Source organism: Suncus etruscus, chromosome 18 (genome assembly GCF_024139225.1).
Source record: "Suncus etruscus isolate mSunEtr1 chromosome 18, mSunEtr1.pri.cur, whole genome shotgun sequence".
Taxonomy (NCBI): Eukaryota; Metazoa; Chordata; class Mammalia; order Eulipotyphla; family Soricidae; genus Suncus; species Suncus etruscus.
This window is the reverse complement of record NC_064865.1, coordinates 24,184,784-24,197,639: the sequence shown is the minus strand read 5'-3', so window position 1 is coordinate 24,197,639 and position 12,856 is coordinate 24,184,784. Positions and strand designations below refer to the sequence as shown.

Below are 12,856 nucleotides of genomic sequence, written 5' to 3'. Positions count from 1 at the left end.
AATGGCTGCCTTATGCTTTCATAAATTAGCACATCAGTGCGGTAGAGGTAAAGAAAATGTGTTTATATAAGACACAAAGCCAACAATACTGAAAGGAAACTCAAACTACAACAGACAAACTTAAAAATGTGCCTGTCAGGGAGGCAGACTGGGGGTGGGAGGTTTGGAGACATCAGTGAAAGAAAGTTGACACTGGTGGTGGGGTTGGTGTTGGAATATTATATGCTTGAAACTTGCAAATCACCGTGCCTTAATTTTAAAAATTATTTTTAATTAGCAAATAGAGAAAGCTTAATTTTCTTAAGCCTGTTTATTATATTAAAAAGTTTTTATATTAAAATGTGATGATGTTTATTTACTGGTAATGAAGTGTAAGATCTTTGTGAAAATAAAAAATTATCAGACTTGGGGCCAGACTTGGTGCTAACTGTATGGTGTCTTCCTTTCGAGTGCTAGCCTAGGATAGACAACATTTGGATCCCCCGGCATCCCATATGGTCCCCAAGCCAGGAGCATTTCTGAGCGCATAGCCAGGAGTAGCCCCTGAGCATCAATGGGTGTGGCCCAAAACCAAAACAAATAAAAAAAGTGATCATATCTAAATACCCAACCCAAAGTCAATGACAATAGAATCAAGAGACCCAAACTACAACAAACTATACACAAAAGGGACCTGTTATATTAGCAATCCAGGGTAGAGGTATGGGATGCATGCTGGGAACAGGGACAAGGGAGGTCAACACTGGTGGTGGGAAATGCCCTAATTCACTGCCATTATGAACCTTAAATATAACTGTGAAAGACTTGTAATTCACATTGGTTTCAATACAATTTATTGAAAAATAGGCATCTATCATTTTTATGCACCCATATTATTAGAAAATACAAACAAAATATATATAAGCTATATTTATATAGATACTTAGTATTAAATATTCAGGAAATAAATGTTTAATGCATTTTATATAAATTTACATTCCCAAATATAATAAATAGCTCTCCAGAAGGGCATTTTACATTTTTAAACTATTTGGCTTTAAGATTTATTTATTTATTTATTTATTTATTTATTTATTTATTTATTTATTTTTGGGCCACACATGGTGATGCTCAGGGGTTACACCTGGCTATGCGCTCAGAAATCACTCCTGGCATGGAGGACCATATGGGATGCCAGGGGATCAAACTTCGGTCAGTCCTAGGCTAGCATGTGCAAGGCAGATGCCTTACTGCTTGCGCCACCACTCTGACCCCTACTCTTTATTTTTTAAGTTTTTATTTAAATAACTGTGATTTAAGTTATTCATAATTAGAAATACAATTATTCATAGTTAGACATACAATTTTTCACAGTACTAAGCCATCACCAATGTCACCCTTTCTCCATCCATGTTCCCAGAGTACATCCATGCCACCTACCACACCCCAGCCTACCAGCATAATAGGCACCTTTTTAAGTTTGGTTGTTAAAGTTTGGGTCTCATGATTTCATTGTTGTCGACACTGGTTTGGATATTTAGTTCTTTCCTTTCTCAATACTATCAATGCACCTGAAACTTGTTCCCTGTCCCCTATCCTTTCATATTTGTCTTTCTCCTCCTCTACTCAACTTCTTTCCTTCTCCTCCCTATTTTCTGGAGTCTAACGTTTTTTTCAACAAACTTTAAATCACTGCATTTATCTAAGCAGTTATTCTAAATCCCACATATAAGTGATATCATCCTGTATTTATCTTTTTTTCTGGAACAAGCCATTCTTTATTCATTTTATATCTTTTAGCCAGGCCTTATTGTATACAAGCTTATGATCTTAGAGTTAAACTTTGGTAAAGATATTTTTGGCACTGGTTTAAATACTTTCTGTTGAGTCATTCATATATATCCCAGAAAGAGCTAACCTTTCCTCAATGAGCTTTCTATATAGTTCAAATTATTTCACTTCTCCATAAGACACCATAGGACCTGCATTTTTCTCCTTTCCCATAAGGTCGTAGCAATACAATCTGAGCCAGAGATTATTTTGGAATGTCTTCTACATTAGTCCTGTGAGCATTCAGAGTACAAAAATACTTTGTTTTGTTTCAATATTTTAGCTCAACAATTTGAGTGTTGCTCAATATTAATCTGTCATTTGATTTCTTGTTGGAATATGAGAGCCCAGGATCTGGACCTATTTTTTATATTTAACATTTCATTCTAATTTCCAAGATACACTCATGAAATAGTCACCTATATTCATTTATTTTAATAAAATTTAATAAAATTGACTAATGAGTTTTCACTCATTTTCCACAGTCTACTCCATAGACCAACATAATCTATTGCTGATTATTTTGCATGATGGATAAAATTCAAAGTATCTTCATAGTAATATACAGCTGTCTTTGGGAGTTCCCACCTTTATACTTTATATAAGGAAAAACGCAAAGCACAGCACAACATTCCAAGTTTTAGTTTTCACATAAGCTCACAGTTCAGTTTGCAATGGTATTTGTAGTTTGTTTTAGTTTGCTTTGTTTTGTGATGACCTTTAAGCTTTATTTATTATGCCCCATTGGTCCTTAACTTCTTCAATATTATAACAATAAAATATATATTATTGTTCTTGAGATTTTAAATACAATTTTGACAAAGGTCATTTATTCAAAATGCTAACAGAACTTTGAGAAAAAGGATAATAGAAACTCCCAAGTATAGTCACAGAAGCACCTGGTGTATCAATCTATTTTTTCTCATCTGCAGTGAGTGCAGCATTTTCTCTAGGTTGTCATGGACTGTCTGAGTTGGATAATGATTGGGTGAAAATGTCCTGCCTTGCAGGATCTTAACTCTCCTGATCTCTGCCACCAAAGGTCAGGATCCCTTCCATCACGCCACAATCAAACTCTCTTCACATGCTTCACTGTTGAAGTTTATTCTTCAGGTTGAGAAAAAAAATCATAAAACTCAACAGCTGCCAATTTAATTTACATTCTCTTTCTTAAAAAAAAATCAGGGCCAGAGCTGTAGCACAGTGGGTAGGGTGTTTGCCTTGCAAACAGCTAACCCAGCTTCTATTCCCAGCACCCCATGTTGTCCCCCAAGTCCTCCAGGAGTAATTTCTTAGTGTAGAGCCAAGAGTATCCTCTGAGCACAACCAGGTTTGGCCCAAACCATCCCACAAAAATTAAAAACAAGGTTTTAAAGTTCTCAATGACCAAATACCCTTGCTTCAATGAATTTAAACGAGGAACTTACTGAGTCTATTTAGTATTCAAGATTCCAGTGACAGTGATTAGAAATATGTAAAAATATTATAAATATATATGTTGTAAATGAAAATATTTCCATAAGATTATTCTTTGCCTACTGTCCCACCTTGACCTTTCAGGTGGGGGTGCTATTGAGAGCCGAATAAATAGTTTGGGAGCGAGGTGTTCAGGGTCTTTTGCAGAGTTTGCTGGCTGGCTCTAGGTGTGTTTTGGAGCTTGCAGCAAGCTGACAAAGGACTCTCTTTGCCCAACCTTTTACCCCTTAACCCTCTTGTCTGTGTGGATTATTTGCTGTGGATAAATATTACCAAGATCTCCCCCCAAAAGGGGACAAGAGGATAGGAATCAATTTCTCATTCTGGGAGCTCTTTGCAGATACTCAAACAATCAACAAAGGAGTAAACGGGACCCAACAAACGGGGCAACAATAAATACATACAACACACACATACATTGAGCAAGCAAATAAAATCAGTGTTTACCCTTCTAGAAAATCAAGGAAAGTAAAAACATTATGAACAAAGTCAGCTTTCTCAATTTCAGATTACTCTTAGCACTGCCCTTCCTTTTATAAAGATTCCAGAGTCTGTTGAGGCAAATGCACATGAAAAGTAAATTCTACCTTTGAGCATAGACCACAGAGCTCATGGTGTTAGTCCACACTTCTTTGAGGGTCTGTAACTGAGTCTGAATCACCTTCTGACCCTCTTTGTTGCTACTTCTCAAGGCCTGTTCCCCTTTGCCAATTGCCATATTCAGCTTAACTTCTCCTTCTCCTTTCATCAGGAGAATATCCTAAAAAGAAGAGTGAATATTTCTCATCAGGAATATTGAAGCCTTTTGATATTTTAGAAAATATTTTTTTCATGAGAATCAAGGTACAAAAATCGCATTTGAGAGAATAATGCTGATAGCAAAACACTGATAACAACAAAATACACAAATGTGATTACAAAGTACAATTTTATTGAAATCAAGATTCCTGGAGTCAAAGATTTTCTAAGACCTTGGAAAACTTTGGTTCACTAGTTTAGAAGTGGCTACTTATTTTTCCTTTCTGTTTCATAGTAAAATAGAAATTATTATAGAAATGAATACATGTTAATTTCCCTGACATCATTGTCTGACTAAGTCTGTATTTTCAGGCCAATTTCATAGATGATGTTTCAGATTGTTGATAGTTTTTGTGCTTCGAAGATACCCATCTGCTGCAATTCTGGTCTCTAGTCCATCTTATAGTTCACATAACCATGTGGGGGTTAGCAGTGTTCAAATATTTTTCTGGCTCAAGAATGCCATTCAATGATGAGGATCAAACTGGGATCAAATATCTGCAAGTTAGGCACCTTAACCCCAGCTCTATCTCTCTAGTCTCAACAACTTATAACAACAAAGCTTCCCAGTAACTGGGATCTAGAGAGAAAAGTCTAATGTTATCTCTATATATCCCAGGAACAATTGTTGTAAAGAATGCCTTCCCCAATGTTTGCTGAAAGGTTTCTAAACAAAAGTTTAAAGCTATTGAACCTCCCAAAATGTTATCTACAAGGGAGAAAGGCAAGTCTTCTCTCTGCACTTTATACAAGTTCTCTCATCTTCATTTTGAGGTTCAGAGAATGATAGGCTCATGCCCCGACATTTGTCATCTAATTAGTCGGGAAACAATTAGGTGTACTTTTTAAGAGCTATGCTTACCTGCACTTGGACAAGTCTTTTTTCCAAGGTGCCTTTACTTCCGGTTGTGCTCTCTGCACAGGCCAGTCTGTCTTGCACGCCTTTCACCCAGGACCACATGTTCTGCAGGGCCTCCTCCAGCCCCTCATGCTCCTGCAGGGCCAGCTGGCAGCCCCGGAGCTTCTCCTTGGTCATTCTGAGCAAGTTCTGGTAGTGAGCAAGAATCTGGGAGCACAGGCGTCCCTCTTTCCCGCCGCCACGGCCCTCTTCACTAAGGAGTTGTCCTCGCTGGGAAAGCTTATCAAGGGACTCTCTAAAGCAAACAGAAAGGACGTATTTTTAATCCCAACACTCAACCACGAAGGGGAGGGACGATGGGTTGTTGATGTTGGAGACATACCCAGACAAGAGCTCACAGCAGACATACTTGTCTCGGGAAAGCGATATGCAGAGCTGGCTTTATTTGGGGTGGCTCCCAATGTGGTCAATACCATAATCGAGTTTTGCCAATCTTATTGAGAGGTGTGACTCCATCTGTACCTGCTGAGCTCCAAGCTGGCTACATTCCTAGTGATTCCATTTAGAAATGGGCCTGGCCTTTCTCTCACAGGCACCAATTAAAAAACATTTTTTTGTTTTGCTGTCCTAACCATAAACTACATGCAGAATTCCCCCAAACACTGGACTTTTTTGTATATAGTGGAGATTCCTCCCTTGTGTATATACATAAACCTTTCTATGCTTTTATTATTTTTTTCTATCCATTTAGATCTTCATATTCCCAGAGTTATTCTGATGAGCTGGTGGAGGTTTTTCACTTAATATACTCTCAACCTTGTTCTTCTGTCACTTTATATACATACCCTAAGTCTGACTCAGTTCACAAGATTTTCACCTTCTAGAAGCTGTGAGTGTCAAGGAGACCATTCAGGACCGAATAAATGGGACAAGAGTTAAGGTGCTTGCTTTTCCTATTTGATCCCAGCACCACACATGGTTCCCCAAGAGAACAAGAGTTCTCCCCTGAGTACAAGAAAGAACCCTTGAGTACAAAGTCAGAAATGTGCCTGGGTACTGCTGTGTATGGGAAACAACCTATCTCCCCACAAAAGAAAAAAAGATTATATTGGGTGATGAAGAGTATTTAAACTATTTTCTCCAAGGCAGTTTTAGGAAAAGTGGCAAGTGATATAGATATAAAGAATGGTAAAATCTAGGTGTTTCAGAATAGTGCTACCATTCTGTGTTTTTCTTTTGTCTTCTGACTTACTTAGTTTAACATAACATGATCTAGGTCCATCCACGTTGCTGCAAAGTCTGTGATTGTATCATTTCTAACTGCCATGTAATATTCCATTGTATATATGTACCACATCTTAATGATCCATTCATCTGTTGTTGGACATCGAGGTTGGTTCCAAGATTTGGCTATTATACTGAGTGCTGCAATAAATAGTGGGGTGCATACGTATTTTGGAATGAATGTCCTTCCATCTTGGGGATATATGCCTAGGAGAGCAATTGCTGGGTCAAATGGCAGCTCAATTCTGAGTTCTTTGAGCACTCTCCAGACTTTTCTCCATAGATGTTGGACCAAGGGGCATTCCCACCAGCAATGAATGAGAGTTCCTTTCATACCACATCTTCTCCAACAAAGGTTGTTCCCATTATTTTTGATGTGAGCCAACCTCACTGGTGTGAGGTGGTATCTCATTGTTGTCTTGATTTGGATCTCCCTGATGATGAGTGAAGGTGAGCATGTTTTCATGTGTTTGTTGGCCATCCTTCTCTCTTCCTCAGAGAAATGTCTATTCATTTCGTCTCCCCATTTTTTTATGGCTTCGTTTGGTTTTGAAGGGCTCAGGTTTCTGAGCGCTTTGTATGTTCTAGATATCAGCCCTTTATCTGATATATCAAGTGAAAAGATTTTTTTCCCATTCTGTTAGCTGTCTTCTTGCATTAAGTAGGGTTTCTTTTGCCATGCAGAAGCTTTTTAGTTTGATATAGTCCCATTTGTTTATAGTTGATGCTAACGTTTTTGCCATTGGTGCTCCATTCTCAAAGACCCTTTTGATATAAAGGTCTTCGAGTGTTCTGCCTATTTTATTCTCGATAAACTTTATAGATTCAGGTCTGATTTCCAGATCTTTGATCCATTTTGAGTTGACTTTTGTATAAGGAGTGAGATATGGGTCGATTTTCACTTTCGTGCATATGAGTTTCCAGTTGTACCAACACCATTTGTTGAATAGGCTTTCTTTGTTCCATTTCATATTCTTGCCTCTTTTATCAAATATTAGTTGGTTATATATCTGGGGGTTTATGTCTGGGAATTCTGTTCTAATCCACTGGTCTGAGGTCCTGTCTCTGTTCCAGTACCATGCTGTTTTTATTACTATGGCTTTATAGTATAGTTTCAAGTTAGGTAAGGAGATGCCTCCCAACTTCTCATTTTTCAGAATGTGTTTAGCTATCCTGGGTCTTTTATGGTTCCAAATGAATTTTATAATTGATTGTTCTATTTCTTTAAAGAATTGTGTCTGGATTTGGATAGGGATTGCATTAAATCTATATAGCAGTTTGGGTAAAATAGTCATTTTGACTATGTTAATTCTACCTATCCATGAGGATGGGATGTTCTTCCATTTCTTTAGATCGTCTTCAATTTCTTTCTGAAGTGTTTTGAAGTTTCCCTGGTATAGATCTTTCACTTCTCTTGTAAGGTTGATTCCTAGGTATTTGATATTTTTTGATACTATCTTAAATGGAATTGTATTTTTAATCTCTCTCTCCTCAACTTCATTGTTTGTATATAAAAACGCTACTGTCTTTTGTGTATTGACTTTGTATCCAGCCACTTTACTGTATTGGTTGATTGTTTCTAGGAGTTTTTCTGTGGATTCTTTAGGGTTTTTGATGTATATCATCATATCATCAGCAAATAGAGCTAGCTTGTGTTCCTCTTTCCCTACTTGAATTCCTTTGATTCCCTTCTCTTGTCGGATTGCTATTGCTAGGACTTCTAAGGTTATATTGAATAAGAGTGGAGAGAGTGGACAGCCTTGCCTAGTTCCTGACCTTAGTGGGAATGCTTCTAGTTTCTCACCATTAAGTATAATGTTGGCTGTAGGCTTTTCATAAATAGCTGTAACTATCTTAAGGAAGGTGCCTTCTAACCCTATTTTACTGAGTGTCTTTAACATGAACGGATGTTGGATTTTGTCAAACGCCTTCTCTGCATCGATTGATATGATCATGTGGTTTTTGTCCTTCATGTTGTTGAAAACATGAAAAAAAAAAGGAGAGAAACCCTTAAATTATCTATTTTTTTGACGTCTTTATTTTGGTGTGGAGATTACGGTTGATGTCTCCAATATTATTTTATTTTATTTTGTTTTGTCTTTCTCTTTCTTTTTGCACTTGAGCATGATTTGATTTCAGAACCGAGACTATTGTGTGGTGCCTGTCTTTATTGCTGTAGTGCTTATCGGTTATTTAATTCGATATTTTTTTTGTATTGTTGTGGTATTTTGATTACTTTTTTCACATCCTCTCTCAAACTGAGGTTGGAAGCCTCTAGACAGGACTCTGCCTATTTTCAGCATATTTGATTTTTGATTGGGAAGAGGACATATTAGGTGATGGGTATTCCCCTGATTCAATGTGAATATGTACCCAAAATACTACAGTGAAAGATATGTAAGCCATTATGAAAAAAAAATTGTATTTTTAATCAGAAACTTTCTTTGACTTACATGTATTATTATTATATCAATTATATTATATGTTATGTTATGTCACTATATTATGTTATATTAGTTTACCTCATTATGTTAATCAATTTTGTCCTTTAAATAAATTCTTACTTTAAAAAACAACAACAACAACAACAAAAAAAAAACAACTTTAGTTTGCCCTGAAGAAAAAAAAATAAAATAAATAAAAGATAAGATAAGGCCTCCCAATTCTTACCACAGGCTGTGTTCTTTACACTGGCTGTATAGAAAGAGGAGGTACAGTAAAGGCACCCCATATACACCTCAACACAGGCCCCTTGCCGGGTATGTATTGTGAATTGGGGAACAAAAAAAAAAAAAAAAAGAAAAGAATGGTAAAATCTCCAGAAAATAAAAGAAAACAATATATAAATTCACTGGAGAGTTTGGAAGGAAAGAAATAGTCATGCCATGTTGAAATATATATGGAAGAATAAAGATTTCAAAAGGAAAACAAGTTCAGTGATTTATATTATACATATCAGACACAAAAGAGAGAAGGGCTGGAAGTTACAGCTCACCTCATGAAGCTCACCCCAAACAGGGATGAGTTTTGCTAGAGAAATAACTACATTTCGAACTATCCTAATGAGAATGTATGAAGGAAATAGAAAGCCTGTCTAGAGTACAGGCGGGGTTGGTTGGGGAGCAGGGAGACTTGAGACATTGGTGATGGGAATGTTGCACTGGTGATGGGTGGTGTTCTTTACATGACTGAAACCCAAACAACACAATCATGTATGTAATCAAGGTGTTTAAATAAAAAAATATATTAAAAATATAAATGTGGTAAATGCTAATAAATTTGAAGATTCCTAAATTAAAAAAAATGAAATATATGTGGAAGAATAAAGATTTCAAAAACAAAACAAGTTCAGTGATTTATATTGTTATTTCATTAGATTCTGCTAAGTTAGGAAAAACTGTTTTTCCTTCTTGGCCTTATAGTAGACAATGGGACTCTAAAGATGTCCCAGGGGTACTGGTCATTCACTTTGGAGTTGAGGTAAAGAAAGTCAATAGAGTGTTGAACCTAAGATAGGATTCACACAGAAAAAGACCATGAGTAAGATTTGTATTCTACACTGTTATTCAATTGATCACCATTCTTGCAGCTTCATAGGTTAGAGCATCTGATGTTTAAAATTTTTGATTTAGTTTTTAGCTATTTTTATTGCAATACAAGTATTTGCTATTCTATCAATGAAACTGTTCATGTATATATCATTCCAACAGCATTTGAATCATCAGAGATCCCATTTTGCTCCACCAGTGTTCCAAAAGTCCCCTTCTAACCCTCTCCATCCAAACCCATGTAAGCTATTTCTGGCAATATAATCTTCAGCTTAATGAATTTAAGTATTTATTGTTCCTTTGTTATGACTTTATATTTTTAATCTCACATATGGAAGAGATCTTTCCTTTTCTTCCTTCCTTCCTTCCTTCCTTCCTTCCTTCCTTCCTTCCTTCCTTCCTTCCTTCCTTCCTTCCTTCCTTCCTTCCTTCCTTCCTTCCTTCCTTCCTTCCTTCCTTCTCTTTCTTCCTTCCTTCTTTCTTTCTTCTTTCTTTGTTTCTTTCTTCCTTCCTTCTTTCTTTCTTCTTTCTTTGTTTCTTCCTTCCTTCCTTCTTTCTTTCTTCTTTCTTTGTTTCTTCCTTCCTTCCTTCTTTCTTTCTTCTTTCTGTTTCTTTCTTCTTTCTTTTTCGTTCTTTCTCTCTTTCTTTCTCCCTCTTTCTCTCTTTCTTTTTCTTTCTTTCTTTCTTTCTTTCTTTCTTTCTTTCTTTCTTTCTTTCTTTCTTTCTTTCTTTCTTTCTTTCTTTCTTTCTTTCTTTCTTTCTTTCTTTCTTTCTTTCTTTCTTTCTTTCTTTCTTTCTTTCTTTCTTTCTTTCTTTCTTTCTTTCTTTCTTTCTTTCTTTCTTTCTTTCTTTCTTTCTTTCTTTCTTTCTTTCTTTCTTTCTTTCTTTCTTTCTTTCTTTCTTTCTTTCTTTCTTTCTTTCTTTCTTTCTTTCTTTCTTTCTTTCTTTCCTTTCTCTTCCTTCTTTTTGTGGAGGACGTGATGCATACACCCAGATCAATAGAGCTACAATTCCACAAAATTGTAAATCCATGATGATATAAATTCTAAAAATTAATATTATGCACAACTCTATATTAGTACATTTAAAGTTTACATGAATAGGCAAATCCTGCAAATGTAAAATTCAGTAACAGTGAAAAAAATTTAAAAAATTTATTTATTTTTTTAATAATTTTTATTGTGACCAAAAGTGAATAACAAATCTTTCACAGTAATATTTGAGGTATATAGTGACAATTAATCAGGCCATTTCCACCACCAGGACTGCCCTCCCTCCCAGCATTTGTCCCATATCTCCCTCTCTTTTCCCCCAGAGTGCTAGTGTAACTGTTTTTCTCTGTGGATAGCTTGTTGTAGATGGAATATCAATTCTGTTGTTGTTAAATCTGGGTTTGGTGTTTAAGTCTGATAATTTTTTTTTATATCCAATCAATGTTCATATGACTGTTTGGTCCTGGTACCATTCATTTTTATTTTCACCCTCAGAAAAAAATTAAGAAAATTTAAAAGGGAAATACCTGATAAAGCCTATCAAATCATGAAAGTGTGTTTTAAATTGAAAAAGGGAATGTTGGCTTTAAATAGAGAAGTTGTGCTAGAGATAACACCTACGTTTTTGCATTAATAAACCCGATAAGACATAAGACATCCGATATAAATAAGAAATTCATGTCTTAGAACATGGCTCTTTACTAGTTAGTAAATTTTTGCTAGTTTTAGCCAAACTGTGCTTCTCCAATGGAAAATGATCCATCCTCCCATTGAAAGGTGTTCACTTAAGCAACTGAACATGCCAGGGATATAGAAAACACAGAAGAACTCAACATAGAGTTGAGAATTCTGGCTGAGAAAGGAGCCAGCAAAGCTGGCACAGTTTGGAGAAATAATAAAACAACAACAGCAACAACAACAGCAAACCCCCCCCCCCAAAAAGAAAAAAACCAAAAAACAGTGCTGTGGAGAAGAGCAATTTGCAAAAAAAGTACTCATTTAATCAGAACTTTTGCTTTATCAACATTATTATTATGCTTGAGGTGGGGAATGTTATGTTACCCCTAGCTAGGGCTTCATGGGATGAAGCTGATTCAAGTCAGGCTTTCCACATACAAATACAAAGCAGGTGCTTAATATTTTGAGTTACTTCTCTGGCTCTTAAAATGAACTTCTAATTTTATGTTAAGCACCATGATTTATAATGTTGATAATACAGAGGTGAAAAAAATTCCAACACCACTTTCTCCACAGAGCATATTTGTTATTTCTTTATTAAGTTGTGTCCTATATTACAGATGAGGGAGATAATTCTGCATCTGTCTCTCTCCTAACTAACTTCACTCAACATGCACTCTCAGATCCATCCACCTAAGAACAAATCACATAATTTTTTTTTCTTAGAGCAGAGTAGTTTACCATTGTGAATATATTTCAGAGTGTTTTTATCCAGTAATCTGTTTTTGGACACTTGGAATTTTTCCTGATTTTGGATACTATGAATAAGTGAGGCAATGACAATAGGGTGCAAATATTTTTTCTGAAGAGATTTATTTTAGGTCCTTGGGGTAAAAGCCAAGATCAAATTCGAGGTTTTGTTTTTGTTTTTAATAATATCTTTATTTAAGCACCAAGATTACAAATATATTTGTAATTGGATTTCAGTCATAAAAAAGCACACACCCCCTTCACCAGTGCAACATTACCACCACCAATGACCCCATCTCCCTCCTCTCCCACCCCCTTCCTGTATTGTAGACAGGCATTCTATTTCTCTCACTCACTACCATTGTCATGAGAGTTGTTAGTGTAGTTATTTCTCTAACTGCACTCACCACTCTTGTGTTAAGCTTCATATGTGGGCTGGTCCTTCTAGCCATCATCTCTATTGTCTTTAAGTATTATAAACATAAATGTCTTTTATTTTTCTTAAATCTGATAGATGAGTGAGACTATTCTGTGTCTATCTCTCCCCTTCTGACTTATTTCACTCAGCATATTAGTTTCCAAGTTCACCCATGTACAGAAAAATTTCATGATGGCTGCATAATATTCCATTGTGTATATGTACCGCAGTTCCTTAGCTACTC

The 12,856-nt window shown here is 36.0% G+C and overlaps 1 protein-coding gene and 1 non-coding gene across 2 annotated transcripts in view; one reads left to right on the top strand and one right to left on the bottom strand.

Annotated features, from left to right (window-relative positions):
* The window catches only part of SYNE1 (spectrin repeat containing nuclear envelope protein 1), a 578,994-nt gene that overhangs the window by 313,094 nt on the left and 253,044 nt on the right, over positions 1 to 12,856 (bottom strand). The window contains exons 52-53 of the mRNA XM_049765309.1: positions 4,946 to 5,237; positions 3,873 to 4,045 (exon numbers count right to left, since the gene is read on the bottom strand). Of these exons, the coding sequence (XP_049621266.1) occupies positions 3,873 to 4,045; positions 4,946 to 5,237 (465 nt within the window). The remainder of the gene's footprint in view (positions 1 to 3,872; positions 4,046 to 4,945; positions 5,238 to 12,856) is intronic.
* On the top strand, positions 8,880 to 9,012 carry LOC125996907 (small nucleolar RNA SNORA51). The gene has a single exon (XR_007491568.1). It is a non-coding gene; the product is annotated as a small nucleolar RNA SNORA51 (small nucleolar RNA).